General features: G+C 38.2%; 1 protein-coding gene across 1 annotated transcript in view; it reads right to left on the reverse strand.

The window, feature by feature from the left end:
- The window catches only part of MAP3K21 (mitogen-activated protein kinase kinase kinase 21), a 142,313-nt gene that overhangs the window by 102,482 nt on the left and 16,175 nt on the right, over nt 1-23,656 (reverse strand). Inside the window, exon 2 of the mRNA XM_007938480.2 lies at nt 5,125-5,308. Within this exon, the coding sequence (XP_007936671.2) occupies nt 5,125-5,308 (184 nt within the window). The remainder of the gene's footprint in view (nt 1-5,124; nt 5,309-23,656) is intronic.

Here is a 23,656-nt window from a genome sequence, read left to right on the forward strand (position 1 = left end):
CATCACACTGGTCCATTATATTGATGACATTATGCTGATTGGACCTAGTAAGGAAGAAGTATCAATGACTCTAGACTTATGGGTGAGACATATATGTGCTAGAGGATGGGAAATTAACCCAACAAAAATTCAGGCACCTTCCACCTCAGTGAAATTTCTAGGGGTCCAATGGTGTGGGACATGTCAAGATATTCCTACTAAAGTGAATGATAAGTTATTGTATCTGGCTTCCCCCACAACTAAAAAGGAGGCACAATGTCTGCTGGGCCTCTTTGGATTTTGGAGGCAACATATCCCTCATTTGGGTGTGCTGCTGCAGCCTATTTATCAAGTGACTCTGAAGGCTGCTAGTTTTGAGTGGGGCCCAGAACAACAGAAGGCTCTGCAACATGTTCAGGATGCTATGCAGGCTGCTCTGACACTTGGGCCATATGATCCAACTGATCCAATGGTGCTTGAAGTGTCTGTAGAAGATAGAGATGTTTTTTGAGTCTCTGGTAGGGCCCTATTGGTGAATTGCAACACAGACCCTTGGGGTTTTGGAGCAAAGCCCTGTCATCCTCTGCAGATCACTACTCTCCTTTGGAGAAACAGCTTTTAGCTTGTTATTGGGCTTTAGTAGAGACTGAATGCCTAACCATGGGCCACCAAGTCACCATGAGGCCTGAGCTGCCCATCATGAACTGGTGTTGTCTGACCTACAGAGTCATAAAGTTGGACATGCACAGCAGCACTCCATCATTAAATGGAAGTGGTATATCAGATATCAGGCTCGAGCAGGACCTGAAGGCACAAGTAAGTTGCATGAGGAAGTGGCCCAAATGCCTGTGGTCTCCACTTCAGTCATAGTACCTTCCCTCTCCCAGGCTGTATGTATGGCCTCATGGGGAGTTCCTTATGATCAGTTGACTGAGGAAGGGAAAACTTGTGCCTGGTTTACAGATGGTTCTGTGCAATATGTAGGCACCGCTCGAAAGTGGAGAGCAGTGGCACTGCAGCCCCTTTCTGGGACTTCCTTAAAAGACAGTGGTGAAGGGAAATTCTCCCAATGGGCAGAACTTTGAGCCATGCATATGGCTGTTCACTTTGCATGGAATAAGAAATGGCCAGATGTGCAATTATATACAGATTCATGGGCTGTGGCTAATGGCTTATGGTCTGGGACTTAGAAGGAGCATGATTGGAAGACTGGTGATAAGGATGTATGTGGATCGATCTCTCTGGATGGGCCAAAGAAATAAAAGTATTTGTGTCTCATGTGAATGTCCACCAAAGGTGACTTCGGCAGAGGACTTTAACAATCAGGTGGATAGGATGACACACTCAGTGGAAACCAGGCGTCCTTTTTCCCCAGCTACTCCTGTCATTGCTCAATGGGCTCACAAACAAAGTGGTTATGGTGGCAGGGATGGAGGTTATGCATTGGCTCAACAACATGGACTCTCACTTCCCAAGGCTGATTTGGCTACTGCCACTGCTGAGTGCCCAATCTGCCAGCAGCAGAGACCAACACTGAGTCTGCAATATGGAACCATTCCGCGGGTTGATCAGCCAGCAACGTGGTGGCAGGTTGATTACATTGGACCACTTCCACCATGGGAAGGACAGAGTTTTGTTCTTACTGGAATAGATACTTATTCTGGATATGGATTCAACTTCCCTGCATGCAATGCTTCTGCCAAAACTACCATCCGTGAACTTACAGAATGCCTTATCCACTGTCATGGTATCCCACACAGCATTGCTTCAGATCAAGGGACTCACTTCACAGCAAATGAAGTGCGGCAATGGGCCTATGTTCATGGAATTCACTAGTCTTAGAATGTTCTCCATCATCCTGAAGCAGCTGGCTTGATAGAACAATGCAATGGCCTACTAAAAACACAATTAGGGTGCCAGCTAGGTGGCAATACCTTGAAGGGTTGGGGCAATGTTCTCCAGGAGGCTGTATATGCTCTAAACCAGCATCCAATATATGGTTCTATTTCTGCAATAGCCAGGATTCACAGGTCCAGGAACCAAGGGGTGGAAACGGGAATGGTATCACTCACTATTACCCCTAGTGAACCACTCAAAAAATGTTTGATTCCTGTCCCTACTACCCTATGCTCTGTGGATCTGGAGATCTTAGTCCCAAAGGGAGGAACACTCCCCCCTGGAGACACAATACTGATTGCATTGAACTGGAAATTAAGAATGTCACCCGGCCATTTTGGCTTTCTCATGTTTCTGGACCAAAAGACAAAGAAGGGCATTATTGTACTATCTGGTGTGACAGATCCTGATTACCAAGGGGAAATTGGATTGACATTACATAATGGAGGTAAAGAAGAATATGTCTGGAATACAGGAGATTCTTTAGGATGCCTCTTAGTACTATCATGCCTTGTGATTAAAGTCAATGGAAAATTACAGCAACCCAATTTTGATATGACTGCTAATGGCCCAGACCCTTCAGGAATGAAGGTTTGGGTCACCTCACCAGGCAAAGAACCACGACCAGCTGAGGTGCTTGCTGAAGGCAAGGGAAATACAGGATGGGTGGTGGAAGAAGGTAGTTCTGAATATCACTATGACGACGTGACCAGCTGCAGAAACAAAGACTGTGATTGTTACATTTCTTCATTGGATATGTGCATCAGATATTTTTGTTTCCTTCTGTTATGAATTGTGAAATGCAAATAAGGTTAATGCATTTTGGTTGTACGTGTGTTAGTGTATCATGTTAGGTGCAAATATGACTTTATAATTTTCCTTATGTAGAGATTATATATGGTTAAGAAGATGTGTACAACTGCCAAGTTGACAAGGGGTGGACTGTGATAGTTGGAGCTGTGTGTCAACCTGGCTGGACCACAATTCTGTGTGGTTCAAGCAATTTTTGTGTGGTTATTCCCATGATGGGATCAGATGGTTATGTTTTGAGCAGGTAATCTGTTGAAAGGGAGTTTCACTAGGGGTGTGGCCTGCTTCCAGCATATCTGTGGACATCCTGGGCAAAGAGTCATTCCTTTGTGGATCAGGATTCTGTTGTGCTACCTACAACTGTCCATGAGTGAACAATCCACCATTCAGCCTGGAGATCTTGGATTCATCATTCATTGGAGTCAACAGCTGGTGTACTACCTGCCAACCTTGAGCTCCTCAGCCCCTGCAGCTGCAAGTGTCGGGAAAAGCCCCCAGCTTGATGTTTTATCCAAGAACTTTGGACTTGCCAGCTTCTATAAGTGTATGAGACATTTTCCTAAGATAAATTTCTCTTTTTCTCTATATGTAAGCTTTACTGGTTTTGTTTCTCTAGAGAACCCACTCTAACACATTACATAACAGGAACGTTCTCCTATCAAATGGAAGTCATATGGCAAGGAAGACCTCAAGTTATCTGCTACAATCCTGATCAAAACCTTTTTAAAAAAAAAAAACCTTCTTCAAACAGGACTATGCTCAAAACTACTGAGTACGGGTGACCCTTGAAGAACACGGGCTTGAACTGTGCAAGACCACTTATATGAATACTTTTCTTTCAAGATACAGATCTTGAAGGAATTCCAGAGCTAACAGACACCACACCAGAGGAATTAATGAAAGATGACTTGATGAAGATGCGTGCTTCCAAACCAGTGCCAGATGACAAGGAAGAAGACATAGAAGAAGCAATGCCAGAAAACAAACTGACATCAGACAATCTGGCAGAAGGGTTCTGTTTTGGTTACCTAGTGCCGCTCTGACATGAATATACCATAAATGGGATGCTTGAACAACAGGAGTTTATTCTTTCACAGTTTGGAGGCTTTAAGTCCAAGTTCAAAGTTCCAGGCTCTAGGGGCTGTGTGAAAGCCCCTCAACCTTGGGCTTCAGCTCTGCCTCCTGCTCCTGACCCACTGAAGCTAGAGGCTTTTCTTCACTCAGACAGCGGCTGGCTGCTGAAGCTGAGAAGCCCAAGGTTGACCAGTGAAAAGGCACCATCCCAATGTTACCAAACCACATGGCAGGCCATTAATTCAAATCCATTGAAAGTCCCAAGATTGGCAGAGCATGTAAGGCTGCCGAACAATGACACGGCTACACGCAGGGTTCACGTGTGCCATAAGCTAGAGACCGTTCCCCAAGGCTTCTCCTTATATACTGGAAGCAGACCACAGCCCTAAGGCAGCTATTCAGCTGCTCACAGTAGTTTCCACCATGGAATTGATTACCAGTCTCATCATGGGGAATAGTACATCCAGCTGCCCAGCCACTCAACCAGGCCCAGTCAAGTTGACACACAAACTTAACTACAAGTTCCAAGTATTCAAGACTGCTTTTGACTTCTCTTATGACATGGACCAGGAGCTCTAGTAGCATAGTGCCTAAGTCACTTGACTGCTAACCAGAAGGCTGGCAGTTCAAACCCACCAGTCACTCCTCAGAAGGAAGATTGGGCAATCCACTTATGCAGTGATACTACCCCGGAAACCCAAGGAGAGGTCGCTAAGTGTTGGGTGCAATATGACAGCATATAACAACAACAACATGACATGGACCTTTCTATGATGTGGGTGCTGAAACTAAAGCAAGTGGTAGAAGAAGGATTGATACTATACAGAAACATTTTTAGAGAAACTGGGGGAAAAAAAAAAGTCAAACAGAAATTACAATGTATTTCTGTAAAGTTACACTGAGTTTGCCTGCCTTTCCTGCCTCCCTGTCCACCTCTTCTGCCTCTACCACCTAAGACTGCATGACCAATCCCTCTTCTTCCTTGGGCTATTAAACATGAAGATGAAGATCTTTATGATGATTTACTTATAGACAGTAAATAATCATCATGCCGTATAGTTAATAAACTTACCTATTGTGGGGGTGTGTGTGTGTGTATTTTTGTGTGAAAATCTAATAATGGTTAAGAACTGTGTTAATTTACTATTTATGTTATCAGTAAGGCTTCCAGTCAACAGTAGGCTATTAGTAATTAAGTTTTTGTTGAATCAAAAGGTACACAAGGGCTTTTGACTATGTGGCGTGTTGGCACCCCGAACCCTCTGTTAGAGGTCAAGGGTCAACTGTACTTTGGAATTCATTAAGTGAAACAGAGCAACCAAGGTTCAACAAAATATTTGCAAAAGCAAAGCACGTGGTACTTACCTCCAGATATCACTTCCTTTAGAAAACAAAGAGGACTTGATGACTTCGGGTGCCATCCACGCATATGTGCCTGCAGCACTCATTTTGGTTGTCCTGTGCCACTCCCTTGCAAGCCCGAAATCTGTAATCTTCAGTGTTTTATTGCAGATGTCATCATCATGCTCTATCTTCTCAAGTAGCAAAACTAAAGAAAAAACCAAGGTGGGATTACATTACGCTAACATCCCAATAATATCTCAGTCATGTTTTTCTTTTCTGCATTTAAAACACAACTGTCAGTATAGATGGCACAGTGAATAAGACTGAATTGTCTTTTACAATTTCATTTTATTTAACAAGCATCTATCATAACTTTCAATTTCCTTACATTTAGTGAGTGGATCATTTGTGCCTGAAGTTACAAGCTTTTAAAAAAAAATCCATAGGCATAATCCAGGTTACACAGAAGTGTTTCTGTCATAGGTCATCTTAGAAGTCTGGGAAAATTTACCTGATATGAGAATAATATATTGTTTTCTTCCAAGAAACTTGTTCATGACCTAAGTGTAGAGATTTTTCCACTGAATATATTGAAAATACTACAAACAAATGATACATTACTACAACTCATTGTTACCAAACATCATCTTAAATTTACAAAATGCTTATAGAAATTTTAACACATGAAGATAACATGAGATAACTTTGGTGAACTTTAAAACAGGGGAAAAAAAAATTAGACAAAACATCCAGTCACTGGTTTCGAGAACCCCCTGACAAAGTACAAAAAGTACAAGAGCAACTTTCAGGTGTGGGGCCCCTTGTCAGAGTCATCCTTGAATTCTCATGTAGGCCTTTAGGTAAAATAAATGTGCTTCTCAATATTCCTCACCTACAACTAGCTTCCTTCTCCTCCCTGCCCCTTGTACTTTTTCTCTGCCCTTCTCCAGTAATCTCGAGGTCCTCTCTCTCCTCTGGTTTATTTTACTCTGCTTATAACCACACAGAAATGCTATCTAGATTTCCATGAAGCTCTAATGCATCTACCTCTTCCACATTCCTCCTCATACTTGCTACAAAAACTCTCAAGTGAATGGGTTAAATCTACTGTATTTTTCTAACTTATCTCTCCATTCACTCCTTAAAACATTATAGTCCAATGAACTCCAATTTCTAGCTCTACTACTCTATTTAAATGGAAGCAACACAACAAACAAACCAGTTGCTGACAATTTGATTCTGACTCGTGTGTGTCAAAGCAGAACTGTGCTCCATAGAAATTTCAAAGTTGTGACCTTTTGGAAGTATAGCCAGGGCTTTCTTCCTAGATGCCTCTGGGTGAACTTGAGACTTCAACCTTTGGTCAATAGCTGAGGTCTTAACCATTTGTGCCATCAGGTACTTCACACTTAAACAGAACTTTCTGTGAATACCCTCTTCTCCATTCCTCTGCCCCTACATCACTTCTGGCCCTCATCACCTCACACCTGAATTACAATCGTTCAAACAGGTCTGATGTGGCCACTCTTCCTCTCTAATCTGTTTTATATATCACCACTACATTAATCATCACAGATTAACCTTCCTAAAGCGTGATTTAACTCTTTAAAAAACAAAAACTGTCCATGAACAAACAATCGATATATGCAATGACATGGATGAACTTAAAAAATGCTGCACTACATGAAAAAAACTGCCCATGAACAAACAACTGATATATACAACGACATGGATGAACTTAAAAAATGCTGCACTATGTGAAAGAACCCGGACATAAAAGGCAACATATTTTAACTACATATGACCTTCTGGAAAAGGAACAGAAATCAGATTAATAGATTGCTGATTGCCAGGGGCTGAGGGGAAGGGCTGAGGGCAAAGGGAAATTTTTGGGGTGATGGAAATTCTGTAACTTGATTGAGGTGGTAGTTACAGAACTATATACATTTGTAAAAACATCAAGCTTCAGGGATGAATTTTACTGTATGTAAATTATGTCAATAAATTTGAAAAGAAAAAAAAAAACTTTCCATAGCCCCATGACTCAGGGCTAATACACACACTACTACACTTGGTAGCATAGTGTCTTAAGGCACTTGACTGCTAACCAGAAGGCTGGCAGTTCAAACCCACCAGCCACTCCTCGGAAGGAAGGTTGGGCAATCTACTTCCGCAGTGATACCACCTCAGAAACCCAAGGAGGGGTCACTATGAATCGGGTCTGACTCAACAGCCCATAACAACAACATGCTTGGGTAATCATGAGCCTCTATATTTGCACAGTGACCTACACTTCCAAATTATACCTCATTCCCCAACAGGTGAGCTTCCTCTGCTGAAACCAGACTGGTTTATCATCCAGCTTAAATGTTATCTTCTCAGTGAAACCTTTCAAATCCACTAAATAAAATTATTCCTTCCTCTTGTTGTTGTTGTTGTTGTTAGGTGCCGTCGAGTCGGCCCCGACTCATAGCGACCCCTCCTTGGGTTTCCGAGGCAGTATCACTACGGAAGTAGGATTGCCCAACCTTCCTTCCGAGGAGTGGCTGGTGGGTTTGAACCGCCAGCCGTCTGGTTAGCAGGCAAGTGTCTTAGCCACTATGCTACCAGAGCTCCTATTTCCTTCCTCTAGAGTCATATAAACCTTTTTTATGTTTCCATTACAGCATTTATAAATTATCAAAAAAACAAAACAAAACCCACCTTGAGTCTATTCTAATTCAGTGATCCCCATTGGTTTTCCAAGGTGGCAAACCTTTATGGAAGTAGATTGCCCCATCTTTCTTCCGTGAAACAGCTCGTGGGTTTGAATCCCCAATCTTCTGGTCAGCAGTCAAATGCCTCAGGCACTGTGCCACCAGAGCTCAGTATACTGTAATTATTTGTTTATATCTGACTCCTCCATTAGACAGTTAGCTCTTAGACTGAATAAATGAGTGTATGCAAATGTGTGTATGAGTATGTTAGTCAGCTAATTGGGAGAGAGGAGGAAGATGGGGAGAGATATATTCAATTCACATTCACGTATCTATTCTGTGTCCAGTCTAATTCAGAGTAGGTGCTTAATGTTTATAAAAAAAAAAAAAGGAACAAATCCTGAACAGACTTTGTATATTCTTATATCTATACTTTGCTTATGTCATTCCCACCCAACAGAAATAATAACAAAAAGTGAACAAAAGACATTCTAAAAAGTACTCAGTGTTCACTCTATGCCTTGCACTTTACATGCATTGTTTTATTCTTAGTCTTCATTATAGAGGATAATTAATACTGAAAAAAGAAAGTGACAAAGTGATCCACATGAACAGTAACAAATATTTCAGAGGACTTGAATAGACATTTCTCCAAAGAGATACAAATAAGCACACTAAAAGATGCTCAATGTCATTAGTTATTAAGGAAATGCAACTCAAGACCACAAAGAGTTAATCTCCTCTCCCCCCTCCTTAGCTATTATCAGAAAAATCTTTTCCTTACAACAAATGTTGGTAAGGATGCACAGTAACTGCAACCTTCATCCACTGCTGGAGGGAATGCAAAATGATGAGGCCGCTATGGAAAACAGTTTGGTAGTTCTTCAAAAAGTTAAAAATAAAACTACCATATGACCCAGCAATTCCACTCCTACACCTAAAAGACCTGAACGCAGAGATTGAAAAGATGCTTGCATGCCAATATTCATTGCAGCAGTATTCACAGTAGCCAAAGAGTGGAGACAACTCAAATAACCAACAACAGATGAATAGGTAAATAAAATGTGGTACATATATACAATGGAGTATTACTCTGCCATAAAAAGAAATTAAGTTCTGATGCATGTCACAACATGGCTGAACTTGAAAACACTATGCTGACTGAGATAAGTCAACAACAAATGGACCTACTTATATGAAACATTTAGAACAGGCAAACGCACAAAGATCAAAGTTTACTAGTGGCTACCACAGGCTGGTATGAGAAAGGAATGGGAATTACTAGTTAGGGTTATGTAAAACTTTTGGAAGTGCATAGTGGCGATGATAACACAACATGGTGAAAATAATTAATGCCACTGAACTGTGCACTTAAAATGGCTAAAATGGCAAACTTTCTGTTACACGTATTATATATAACACAATAAAATTAGGGGGAAAGAACAAAATCTTCAGAGTAAATAGATGTGTGTGTGTGGTAGGGGAAGTTCCTAGTAGTGCAAATGGTTAATGGGCTCAGCTGCTAAGTGAACGGTTAGAAGTTCGAGTCCAACCAGACACACCATGGAAGAATGGCCTGGTGATCTATTTCCAAAAATCAGCCATTGGAAACCCCATAGAACACTGTTCTACTGACATACATGGGATCACCATGAGTTGGAATTGACACTGCAACTGTTTTTCATTTGTATGTTTAGAGCATATGTATGAAGAAATTGCTATTCAGGTTTTATTTTGAAAACTATAATTAAAAATCATGAAAATAAGTTTATTTCATGTTTTTGTTTTAACTTTTATTGCAATTTGGTTGAAAGTTTACAGAGCAAGTTAGTTTTCCATTCAACAATTTATACTTATCTTATTTCACGACATTAGCTGCAAGTCCCATAATATAACAGGACTCTTCTCACTTCCTCCCCGTGTTCGCCATTTGTATCTGTCCTTTTATCCTGTCTGTCCCTTTCTACCTTCTAAGCTTTGTCTCTGGACAAACGCTGCCCTTTTTATCTCCCATGGTTGATTGTTCCTAGGAGTGCATATCTCCCTCATATTACCGTTCACTTACTGTCTGGGTCAAAGTTGAACCACTGTGGTAGTGGTTGGGGTGGGGGGGGTAAGTTCAATTTCAGGATTGAAGGGTGACTAAGGGCCATAGTCTCAGGGATTCCACCAGTCTCTATTTAACCAGTAAGCCTGGTCTTTTTTATGATTTTGAGTTTTGTTCCACATTTTTCTCCCACTCTATCCAGGAACTTCTATTTTGATCCCTTTTAGAATGGTCAGTAGTGGTAGCTGGGCACCATATAGTTCTTTTCTCAAGTTTTCTTAAAATATATTTTTATCATAATTGCATCTATGTACTAACTTTAGAAGGAAAAAAAATGAAACAGGTTGGAGGTTTTTATAGAATAAATTATCCAACAAAATTGGACGTGACAGTTTTCATGCTTAATTTTTCCAACAAGATCATAAAAAGAGCTATTTTTTTCAAATGTTAGTAATAAAAATAATTAACCTTTCCCGAGTACATTCTATGTTAAGTACTTTTATGATTATTTTAATCATACAACCCACACAACAATGCTTTAGATAAATACTATTACCTCCACTTTATAAATAAAGAAGCTAGAGATGCTGATTAACCTGTCGAAGGACACACTGCTGAAAAGATGGTGAAGCTAAAGCAGTCTGTCTCTAGAACCCATGGTCTTCACCACTATTTACACTTCTTAGTTGACAGCTTTTATTAATTTTTCAGAAGAGTGTTCTTTATCCTTTGGAAATCTCTCTTTTGAGGTGCCCATTCTCCTCCCTTGGATTTCCTGTCACTACTTCTTTCTCAACTGATCTAATCAGAAGCAGTACAGCCAGAATGATGAAGAGTATGTGCCCCAAGGACACACTTCTTTGGTTTGGACTACTAGCACCTATTTCATAAGGTGGGAGAAAGGAGTCAATGAATATATGTAACGTGCTAGAACTGTCCTGAGACCTAGTAAGCATTTTGTAAATATTTTACACACACATATACCTTTATCAAAGGGTTTAAAGTGTTTCTAGCAAGTCTTCAATATCATTTCAGGAAATCCCGTATCCTTTTGCAAAGTTCTAAATTTCACTTTGCAATGGACTTACATTTGATTTGCAGTGTATTGCCAAATGTTTACAATATTAGATAGTCATAAAAGACAAAGAGTTAATGGAACCAACACTAGGTTTAAATATGGTGAGATATTTGAGGGGGGATTTATACAAACAATCAATACTGAATAAATTTTTGTGGTATAGCATCTTGTCACTTTGAGACCTAGAAAGCAAAGGCCCTCTATACTATTTGTATATCCATTACATAGATGAGGAATCATGTTTAGGGTGGTTATAAGCCCATAGCTCAACAGCTGGTAAGTAACCAGGACAAAATTATACCATCTTTTCCTACTTTTAATCCCCATTTTATACCATATACGGAGGGACGGAGAAACGAAGGCAGTGAAGGAGTGGTAGGTAGAGGGGAAGGAGATAAGAGACTCATTTTCATTTGGAATAACGTTTCTTACTCTCAGTACATCTTATTCTCAGTACCCTATTTTCAAGGTCCAGCTTCTTTAGTAAAACCTTCTTGAGTAACTCACAAAACAGTGACTGCTTTATCATCATTTATTGCCCATATATTATATTGTTTTGTCAGCTGTCTTTTTATCGAAGATTTATCTCCCCAAATTATGCACAAGCTACTTACTCCCAGAAACTGTATTCTATATCTTCCTATCTTCACCCATATCACAGAATCTTAAATATCACAAAGGCCAATGAAATATGGAATATTTTTATTAATGATAATTATCATCAGTTCAATAACAAGAATATTGCCTACCATTTACTGATCTGCTATATATAGTTATTTTCTACACAATTAATATCTCATTTGATCCTCACACTATTTTATGACAAAGGAATTATAATCTCTATTTTACAGCTTAGAAATTCTATCCAAGATCATAGGGTTACAAATATAGAGCTAGGTTTCATATCCACTCTGTATAACTATCTCTCTAACTTCTTTTGAATGACCCATAAGCTATCAGTTATATAAATATTAAAAAAAAAAAAAAAAAGGAGGAGGAGGGGGCAAAACAACCAGAATTTTCATTGTGACTTGCTTACAAGATTAATGTTTGTATTTTCCCTCCTTTAATGTCAACTAACAGCATATTTATTTCTCAGTCCTTTCTTCTCACAAATATCAAGAAAAATAAGTATCTATTAGTATTAATAATATTAATATTAGATCTCCAATTTTTAAAATCCCATACATAAACCACAGAAACAAAACCTGGTACATTGTTTACTTACTTGTTTAGGTATATATTTTTTCCTTTTAATACTACTAATTTCACTTGTAAACTTAGCTATTCTTTCCACTAAAAAGGCCCAAACTAATGATCAAAATGGTTGCAATTTTAGAAAACTTTCTTTTCCAAAGCATTTTTACATACATTATTATCTCATCTTTCTTAAAAATATCCAAATATGAAGGCATCCAAACAGGTACTATTAAAACATGCATTAAAATCATTCCATATCCACAGACCCATACCACAAACACCACGTAAACCCTAACATCCCTAGGCTTTTCTAGACATACCCAAATAACTCGCAGGATTTATTAAAAGGCTTGGGACCATAGTCTCAGGGGACAACTTAGTCAACTGGCAGAAGATAGTTCACAAAGATAATGTTCTACATCCTAGTTGGGTGAGTACTGTCTGGAGTCTTAAAAGCTAGCAAACAGCCTTCTATGATACAAGTACTGGTCTCTACTCATAAGGAACAAAAGAGAATGAAGGAAAGAAAAAGTAGTCTCTACTCATATGGAACACAAGATAATAAAGGAAATCAGAAACTCAAAGTAGAAACTAATCCACAGGACCGACAGCCCACATGAACCACAGCTTCTAACCTGCGACCCGAAGAATTAGATGGTGCCTGACTATGACAACCAACTGTTCTGACCAGGGATACAAAGAAAAACCTGGATAGAATGGAAGAAAGATGTAGAACAAAACTCAAATTCCTAAGAAAAAGGTCAGACCTACTAGACCCAGAGACACCAGAAGAACCCTCAAGATTATCACGCTAAGATAACTTTCGAATGTGGAACTGAAGCTATTTCTGAAGGTCACCTTTTAGCCAAATAATAAATTGTCACACAAAATAAATAGTATGTTATTTTATAATATTATAAAATAAATTTTTCTACCTTAAACAACCAACTGTATAAGTCCAAATGGTCAACATTTACTCAACAGCAAAGGTGAGAAGGCAGGGAGGGGAAGGGAAGCTAGATCAATGGAAACAGAACAAATTGAATGAAAATGCACTGTTGTCAAGTTGGATCCAACTCATAGCAATGCCTCCCTGGGTTTCTGAGGCAGTATCACTATGGAAATAGATTACCCAACCTTCGTCCCATGGAGTGGCTGGTGGGTTTGCATTGCCAGCCTTCTGGTTAGCAGTCAAATGCTTTAAGCACTACACCACCAGAGCTCCCACCTTAAAGAACCAACTGTATAAGACCAAATGGTCAACATTTACTGAAAAGCAAAGGTAAGAAGGCAGGGAGGGAAAGGTAAGCTAGATCAATGGAAACAGAACAAACAGAATGAAAATCAGGAGAATGCTGACACACTGTAATCAAGAAACAAACCAATTTGTATAAAAATTGTTGGGAAAAAAAAAAAAACCACAGCCATGGATTACATTCTGACTCATAGTGACCCCTATTGGTTTCCCAAAGCTGTAAATCTTTATGGCAGTAGATTGCCTCATCTTCTTCCTAAAGAGCAGCTGGTGGATTTGAATTGCTGACCTTCCAGTTAGCAGCCATCTTACCCACTACGCCACCAGAGCTCCTTAAAAATAGTTAAATGGGAACCTAATTTGCTATGTAAAAGGAGCTCTGGTGGCACAGTGCCTAACGCATTTGACTGCTAACCAGAAGGCTGGTGGTACACCCGCCACTCCACAGAAGGAAGATAGGGCAATCTACTTCCATAAAGATTTACCTACCACCTTGGAAACCCAAAGGTGGTCACTATGAGTGGGAACTGACTCAATGGCAGTGAGAGAATTTGCTATGTAAACTTTCACCTAAAACACAATAAAACATTATTTAAAAAATAAAGAAGGAAAGGGTGAATAAAGGCAGATCTAAACTGAATTAAATATTTAAAATAAATTTCATCTCCATATAAAAAAAGTTATAATAGGATGCAATACTAACAAACTTTGTAGAGACAGAGTGTTAGAATACTTCTTCTCTTTCCCCAGGTCCAGAGTTTCCATAGGAACTAAAAACCTTGACACGTTGAACTAAAAGAAAACAAGTTAAAATAATAACCTGAATGTCAAACGTTGAGAGTTCCATGAAAGGCCCATTGTTTTGGATTCTATTTCAGAAGTGTTCAGCAGAATTCCTGAAATTCCTTATCTTTTGGGCAATGTGACCGAAACCAAAAATAGCCTGTCTCACTACAGGTGGTATAATTAGGCATGCTGCCAAGTTTCAACCTAGGGACATCAGGGTGGCAGCCAACTTCCGCTTCCTGTCTGCCGTACGGGAAGAACTATAGCATGTTAGCTATCCACCAGAAATTGTCACGTACAATTCAATCAAATAATCATTTTCAGCCACAGAAATGGTAAATTCTTGCAAGTAACTTAGCAACAAGTGTTTGAGCACCCTTTTGTGAAACTTAAGTGAAGATTTTTGACCCTTGTTAGCTCCATTCTTTAACAATTGGCCTTTACAACCTTGTACTTAGCCTACTTATTCAACCATGAGGCCCTTGATTTTCTCAGCTTTGAAGTTTCACATCGGTATTTTCAGAATTATAGCACATAATGTATATTTTTTAGAAAGCCATTAGAATATGTCTAATCCATTTTTTCAATATGTATGGGAATGCTGTGTCCAAATTTCATTTAATGAGTCAAATGGGTTAGTTTCAATTAATCTTTAACTAGGAATATATTATCCAAAAAGAGAAAGAAAGAGTTGAGAAAAACAACAATGGGAAACAATATATTAACAAATACCACTTCTCTCAGTCCAAGATTTTAATATTTCTTTATGAATTTAAACTTTGAAAGCAGGTAATAATTCACATGGAATAAATAAATGATAACTTTTCTAAGTTTATCGAATAGCACAGAATATTGGTCATATTTCTTTCCATCTATTCCTGCCTACTAGTACTTTGTCCCCATACTGCTCCTCCCAGCTTTCACCTACTTGTGGAACAAAAACATTTATACTGGCCTTCAAGTCCCTTCACAATCTCATTCTAAATTATCTTTTCAGTTCATCTTGTACTCTCCAAAATGAATCCTATGTTCTAACCAATTCTGTGTACTAAAGCCCATTTTCAAAAAATAAAACACTGTATTTTTCTGTCTTCATACCTCTTTGTGCCTTCAGTATGGTAAGCCTTCTTTTCCACCCTCTTTAAAAGCCATACTTTTCATTCCAACTACCATTCCTGCACTGGGAAGGAGCACTGGTGAGGCTCTGAAAACATAGCTCCTAATCTGTACCACTGCAACATTAACTATGAGACCAGTTCAAATCAGCTAACAATTGCAATCTCAATTTCTTCTTCTATTAAAAAAAATCAGCAACACCAGGGAGATACCTGAGAACAACCAACCACATGAGATCAAAAGGGCAGCATTTGCCCAGGGATAAAGCTCAGAAGACACAAACATCAGGAAAGAAGGATGAATAGAAACAGGAAACACAGGGAGGAACAGGAAGAGCACAATTACATTGTGAGGACTGTAATCAATGTCACGAATTAAAATGTGTATGATTTGTTGAATGGAAAACAAATTTGCTCTGTAAAGTTGCACCCAAATCACAATAAAAAGTTTTAAAAAAAAAAAAAAAAGCAACTGCACCAATCTTGTCCTGCTGCAATATTCTATGAGTCTACAAATTACAGAAGCCCTGGTGGGGAGCAATGGTTAAGTGATTGTCTGCTAACCAAAAAGTCAGTAGTTTAAACACACCAGCCACTACATGAGAGAGATGTGGCAACCTACTTCCAGAAAGATTGTGTTGTTGTTGTTATGTGCCATTGAGTCGGACCCGACTCACAGTGACCCCTCCTTGGGTTTCCGAGGTGGTATCACTATGGAAGTAGATTGTCCAACCGTCCTTCGGGGCAGTTCTACTTTGTCTGATAAGAGTTGCTATGAGGTGAAATAGACTCGACGGCAACAGGTTTGGTTTTTTTGGTTTTTCCTTAATGCCGTCCCTCATAGCTTCAAGTATAACTTCTCTATTATTTCTAATATACTTAACTTGTACCACTACCAAGACACTTAACTACTGCTTTATCCTAAGATCTTCTATAGCCCTCTCTCTCTTACTAAATTGTAAGCAATTTGAAGATAGTATTTGTGACTAATCTTTTTTTTAACTGCATAGCAACTAGCATTTTTATATGTTTAATAAATATTGGCTTAATGCATGAATAAATTAATACTATAAAAGGAAGAATGAGTATTAAGAAGATGAATTACTGTAAGCTTTTTCATACTGAGTCAGCTCCTAATGATAGAAACTCACCTCCACTCTCCTAAAACAGTATTAGAAAATTGCATAATTAAGAAATGAAGACTTTTAAAAACAATATAACAGTTATTTGAAATACTGATTTATCAATGGCATTTGAAACAGCTGCTCATTCTTCAAAACTCTTCACTGGTGTCCAGAGTATCACATTTGGTTTTCTAATTGCTTATTAATTTTAATTACTTTCTAATTGCTCCTTTTTCTGGTTCCTTATCTACCTGACCTCTAATTGCTGGAGAACTTCGGTCCTTGGGCCTCCTGTCTTTTCTATCAACACTCACTCTCTAGATTATCTCAGTCATCTCAGGGCTTATGGTGCAGTAGTTAAGGCATTGGCTATTAACTAAAAGAACTAAAAGGTCAACAGTTGGAACCTACCAGGCACTTTGAGAGAAAGATGGGCAGTTTGGGAGAAGGATGAGGCAGTCTAGTTTTGCAAAGACATACAGCCTTGGAAACCCAGTGGGGTAGTTCTACTCTGTCCTATAGAGTCACTATGAGTCAGAAGCAACTCAGTGCATTGGGTTTGGTTTTTCGTATATGCTGGTGAGGAGTTCTAGGTTGGCTCAAATGATTTAAGCTGCTGCAGATCAAATCCACCCAATGGCATCTGGGAAGAAAGGCCCGAGGATTTACTTTGGAAGGATCATAGCCTATGGAGCTCAGTGGTTTGGTATATGCTGATAATTTCCAAATTTATACGCCCACCCTTGTCCCTGCCACCTTGAGTCTATTCTCAAAACTGCCACCAGTGCAATCCTGTCAAAACGTCAGCCAGATCACAGCTCTCCTCTGTTCCCAAACCCTCTGGAGTCATAGTAAAAATCAAAGACCTATAGGATCTACCCAACCCTGCTTGACCCAACCCCTTTCTTCCCTCATTGCCTACTCTTCTCTCCCTCCTTCCTTCTTCTCCAGTCTTACTAGCCTCTTGCTTCAGGAACTATGTAATTTCTGTTCCCATTCTTCCCCAGATGACCCACTCCTTCACTTCCTTCAGGTTTTCCTAAAACAATCATCCTTTCAGTAATGTTTTCCTTAGCCAAACTATCTACAATGTCAGCTGGTCAACCTAAAATGTACACCATTCTTTTCAACTTTATTTTTTCTATTAAGCGTTATCACTATCCAGCATACTACATATTTTACTGATTTATTTGTTGAATGTCTGTCTTACCCATTAGAATGTTAGTTCCAAGAGGGCAGGAATTTGTGTCTGCTTTGTTCATTACCCAGACACTGGGAGAGCTCTGGCACACAGTGTATAATAATAGAAAACTACAGTATGAATAAATGATTTAGCTTATTAAATACAAGAGGACAGATGTCTATAAAGAAAATATGGAAGTGCTCATCCAAAATAGACTTTGACACTGCTCATACATGAAAACAAAAACCACTGGACATACACAATACTCAATTTTAATGATAAAATCCCTTACATTTTATTATAATGTGAAGTCTAATTCCATTTTCATATTACTTCTGTATTTGGAGGGGGGCAAAATCAGTCATTGCTTTTTAGCTGTGGTAAATATATATGTTAACAAAACATTTGCTCCTTCAACATACTTCATATATACAATTCAGTGACATTATGTTTATAATGTTGTTCAACCATCACCATTATCCGTCGCCAATTTTTCCATTACCTTTAACAATATCCCCTAGGCAATGGATCCCTATTTCTCCCTCTAACCACAGAAAACTTTGGTCTTTATACACTTGCCTATTCTAGATATAAGTGGAATCATACAATACTTGTCCTTTAGTTATCACCTTAATACTTTGTCAAGGTTGAATTCTTCCACAATATGCTACATTAATATATTCATAAATAGAAGGTAACATATTTGATAATATTTGATTCAAGAATTACAGAAAACTTTAAATAAAGCCACATAAAATCCCATTAAGCCAAATCTTCACAAATAAAAGTTCAAATACTCAATATGGAATCAAAATATTTCTCTAATTGGCATTTGATTTGCTCTTTTCCCAAATGTTTTTTAAAACATTGTACCAACTAATAATGAATCATGGTTGTGAAACACTAACAACAGGAATTTAGTACATTCCACCTCCTCCTTGACCCTCAGCTTATCAACTCAAGTTATAAGCAGACATGCCAAAGCACACAGACCTCAGCACTTATGCAGAGAACAAAGCTCAAGATTGTTCATTGCTGGCTGGCCTTAACCAAGTTTGGCACTAAATTAAAAAGATCTCTACCCCCAACCAAGAGGAATAAATATATGATTAAATGAAGCTATATTCTCTAGAACTGATAATAATAATATTCTTAGGTTATAAAGAGTTTCAGTATACTTTTAGGTATCAATGAGTTCCCTTAAAAAAAATTCAGAAACTTTTATAGCACTTAAAGGGTTTCTACATAAATTATAAAAATGAGCAAACTCGCCATCTTATATATTTTTTGTCTTACTGTTTATTATTAAATACTTTGATATATACCAGAAGTTGGCAAACTACAGTCCATGGGCCAAATCCAGCAATATTGCCTGTTTTGTAAATAAAGTTTTATTGGAACACAGCCACACCTTCTTTATTCATGTACTGTCTATGGATGCCCAGTCCTGCACCATCCTCACAATCTTTGCTATGCTTGAGCCCATAGCTGTAGCCACTGTGCCAATCCATCTCATTGAAGATCTTTCCCTTTTTCATTGATCCTTCTACTTTACCAAGCACAATATCCTTTCTCCATGGACTGGTCCCTTTTGACAATGTGACAAAAGTACGTGAGATGAAATTTGGCCATTCTTGCTTCTAAGGAGCATTCCAGCTGTACTTCTTCCAAAACAGATTTGTTCATTCTTCTGGTAGTCCACAGTATTTTCAGTATTCTTTGCCAACACCATAATTCAAATCCATCAATTCTTCTGCAGTCTTCCTTACTCATTGTTCAGCTTTCATATGCATACAAGGCACTGAAAATACCATGGCAGGGATCAGGGACACCTTATCCTTCAAAGTGACATCTTTGCTCTTTAATACCTTAAAGAAGTCTTTTGCAGCAGATTTGCCCAGTGCAATATGTGCTCTGATTTCTTGACTGCTGCTTCCATGGGTGTTGATTGTGGATCCAAGTAAAATTAAATGCCTGACAACTTCAATCTTTGTTCCATTTATTGCCATATTGCTTATTGGCCCAATTGTGAGCATTTTTTGCTTTCTTTATGTTCCAATGTCATCAATACTGAATGCTGTAGCTTTTGATCTTCATCAGTAAGTGTCTCAAATCATATTCACTTTCAGCAAGGTTGTGTCATCTGCTGTTAATAAGTCTTCCTCCAGTCTTCATGCTCTGTTCCTCTTCATATAGTATAACTTCTGGGATTATTTGATTGAATAAGCATAGTGAAAGAATGCAACCCTGAGGAACACCTTCCCTGATTTTAAACCATCCAGTTTCCCTTTGTTCTGTTTGAACAAGTGCCTCTTGGTCTATGTACAGGTTTCTCATGAGCACAATTAAGTGTTCTGGAATTTCCATTCTTTGCAATGTTATCTATAATTTGTTATGATCTATGTAGTTGGATCTCTCTGCATAAATAAAACACCCAATAACACTATTTGTCCCCAGTGTCAGAGGGACAGATGATTAAAGAGATTACTTTTCCCACAATCACATGCCCAGAATGAGCCATCTATAGGCTCACCTGGCACCTTCTATGATCAACTATACATTATAAGCAGACAGTTTACTTGACTAAGGCCTTGGAAGAATTTATATGTCAATCCAGAAAATTCATAAGATGGAAACCACAAATGTGGTTCTTTGAAAAGTAGTTCCCAAAATTACCTCTGCATCTGAATGAAAAGCTCAGAGGCTTAAAAAAAAAAAAACAACAGACTGTTCTATCAAAAAACTAAGATGGCTTGATAGACAGATAAAGGTTAGATTGCAAGTTGTTGTTGTTGTTGCGGGTGGCCATCAAATCCATCCTGACTTATGGCTGTACTTATGTGCAACAGGATCAGACTTTGTTATCCATAGGGTTTTCATCGGCTGATTTTTGGAAGTAGGTCACCAGAGCATTCTTCTTATCCATCTTAGTCTGGAAGCTCTGCTAAAAACCTGTTCAGCATCATAGCAGCACACAAGCCTCCTCTGGTTGGGAATCAAACTCGGGTCTTCCACACAGAAAGTTTGAGTTCTTCCACTGACCCACCACTGCCCTCTAAAGAAAGTTTATTGTCTTGCCATCAAATCAGTTCCAACTCATAACAACCTTATGGATAACAGAACAAAACATTGCCCAGTCCTGCACCATCTTCATAATTATTGCTCTGTGTGAGTCCAATGCTTTGGCTATTGTGGCATCTTATTGAAGGTTTCCAGCAGAATCTAGACAACAGGTATATAAGTATTCACTTAAAATTCTTTTAGATCTATATATTTAAAGTTTTTAAAAATAAACTGTTAAAAAAAAAATCCATTGCCTTAACTACAGCACCACCAGAGGACAAAAGCTCGAGTTCTGGGATCAGAGGTCCTAGATTAAATTCCCAAATGTCTGCCAAGCTGAGTGACCTTATTCAAGTCAATTAATCTGTGGCTTCTGTTTCATCTGTAAAATGGTAATAATTAAAATACTTACCTCAAAATGTTGCTGTGAGGATTAAATGAGAATAAAATTTGGTCAGTGTCCAGCACCTAGTAAGGCCTAAATAAATGCTAACTGTTCCTCCTGTTATATTACTATCATTATATAACTAAAAGCATTTTAAGGTGAAGCAAGGTATCCCTGAGTAGCACAAACAGTTAAGCACTCTATAACTAGCCAAAAGTTTGTCAGTTCAAATCTACTCAGAGGTATCACAGAAGACAGGCTTGACGACCTGCTTTACACATAGCGTCATCACAAATCAGAATTAACTCCAACTAACACCAGCAAACTCAGAAGGAAGGTTGGACAATCTACTTCCACAGTGATACTGCCTCAGAAACCCAAGGAGGGGTCACTATGAGTCAGGTCCGGCTTGACAGCACATAACAAATAATATAACACCAACAAAAAGATGAAGCAGTATTTGATAAAGAATTTTAAAAAATAACTAAATTCACAGTGATTAGGGGTCAGTCTTACAAATTTAAGTTTTAGGTTTTAGAATAAAACCACCATAGTTCTCGCAGCCTCTCAGGGGTGCTTCCACTTTTTGAAAGCCCCTCAAGTATCTCAGCAAGTTTGAGGACAGACATACTGATATCTGAGTTAGCTCATTGGACTGAAAAAGTAAATCAAGTAAATATTTTCTAATGTTAATGAATTGGAGGAATTCATTAAAGTGGCCTAAATAAACTCACTAAACAAATGATTATAAAACTAGGCTTCCAATATAATGGATAAATAATTTACATCAAAGCAATGTCTAAGAATATTATTTTATTTATCACTATCTCCTGACAATCTATGATAGTACAGTCATAAAGTAAATTATCCCAAGCTTATATACATATATATTCTTTTTTTTTTTTTTTTCTTTTTCTTTGTATATGCTTGTCTTTTAGCAGATCATCCCCTAAAAACTTTCACTGGCTCTCCACTTGTTGAAGGCCTGCTTCTATCCCACAAAACCCCTGTTCTACCACTCATTCCAAACACATCTAACTCTTCCCCAAAACTATTCTTACTTCCCTAAAAAGGCCGTAAGTTTCCATGCCAGTATTTATCCAACTGTCTTTGATGGATTAAGAAAAGTTAAGCAGATTTTCCCTTACAGGACTTCTGTCAATCTCCAAGAGAAGTATTATGTATACAATATTACACATCAAGGAATTCAGGATCAATGAGGTTTTATGACTTATCCAAGGTCATACACCTAATAAACAATGACATCATTATTCAAACTTGGATCTGACTGACTTGAAAGCCAATGCTTTTTCTATTACCTGCACTATTCTGGAAAAGTTCAATACTTAATTGCTACCGTGAGAAAGAAGCTCTGGTGGCATAGTGCCTAAGGTGTTTGACTGCTAACCAGAAGGCTGACAGTTCAAAACCACCAGCCACTCCTTGGAAGGAAGACTGGGCAATCTACTTCCACAGAGATAAAAACCCAAGGAGGGGTTGCTATGAGTCAGAATCGACTCAACGTCAGTAAGTTTGGTATTTTGGTTTAGTGTGAGAAAGCAGCATTTACAAACCACCTTCTGAGATGAATGGATAGATTTCATCTCTCCTCTCTTTCCTTATCATGCTTTCATATACTTGATAGTGACTACAAAAATGATCACAAGTGCACAATGAAGAACAAGTTTGTATAATTCAGAACTAAATAACTACGCCTTCACAAGTATAAAAATGAGAAGTTATCTATTTTTTGACATGCATGCTTGAACATGGGGGGAGATGAGGTGACTTTTGTGATTGTTATTCTTCTAAAAATATGCTCTTTAGCTAACTGTGTTTTTGAAAAATAACAACTCCAGTTACCTTTGGGATATCTATTTCCCTTTAAATAGGGACCATCTATGGCATGAGGCTACAAGTCTTGAGTGAAAAAACAGAAAAGAGAAGAGGTCTAATGCCATTTAGCTTGTGATAGCATAATTAATAGCTCCTCCAAATCATGTTTGTGAGCTATTTAAGCACCTTATTTTGAAATTACATTTGCTAAGATTTTCTCAAAGAGTTCTTTTATTTACATTGTAATCATGAGAAAAGCTAGAATAAGAAATTTAGATTCCTTTTATAGTTTAAAAGTTTTAGTTAGAGGGCAAGAATTCCTGGGAGGGAAGGACACAGGGAAGAAGTACCAAGGAGAAAGTGGGAAGAGAGCTGTTATATTGTGTGGAATTGCACTCAATGTCATTAAACAAAATGTGTATGAACTGCTGTATGAAAAATGAATTTGCTCTGTAAACTTACACCCAAATTACAATAAAAACTAAAAAACAAAAAGTTTCAGTTAGAGCTCTGAACTGAATTTCATAATAAATATATTTATAACTGTGTCTATTTATACACTGTAGATGTAGTAGATACTGATAATAATTATTTCTAGAAAGCTAAAATAATCATTGAACTAAAAATAAAAGTAGCTACCATAATGTATGGCTTACCATGTACCATTTATTTTCCTTTAAAAAAAAAATTAGAGGCAGGGCAAGATGGCGGACTAGGCAGAAGGATTGCACAGACCCTCTTCAACAAAGAAAAGGGAAACCAATTAACACAGACACAGAAGATAA

Source organism: Orycteropus afer, unplaced genomic scaffold (genome assembly GCF_000298275.1).
Source record: "Orycteropus afer afer isolate SDZICR_OR568_19922 unplaced genomic scaffold, OryAfe1.0 scaffold00050, whole genome shotgun sequence".
In the NCBI taxonomy this organism is placed as follows: Eukaryota; Metazoa; Chordata; class Mammalia; order Tubulidentata; family Orycteropodidae; genus Orycteropus; species Orycteropus afer.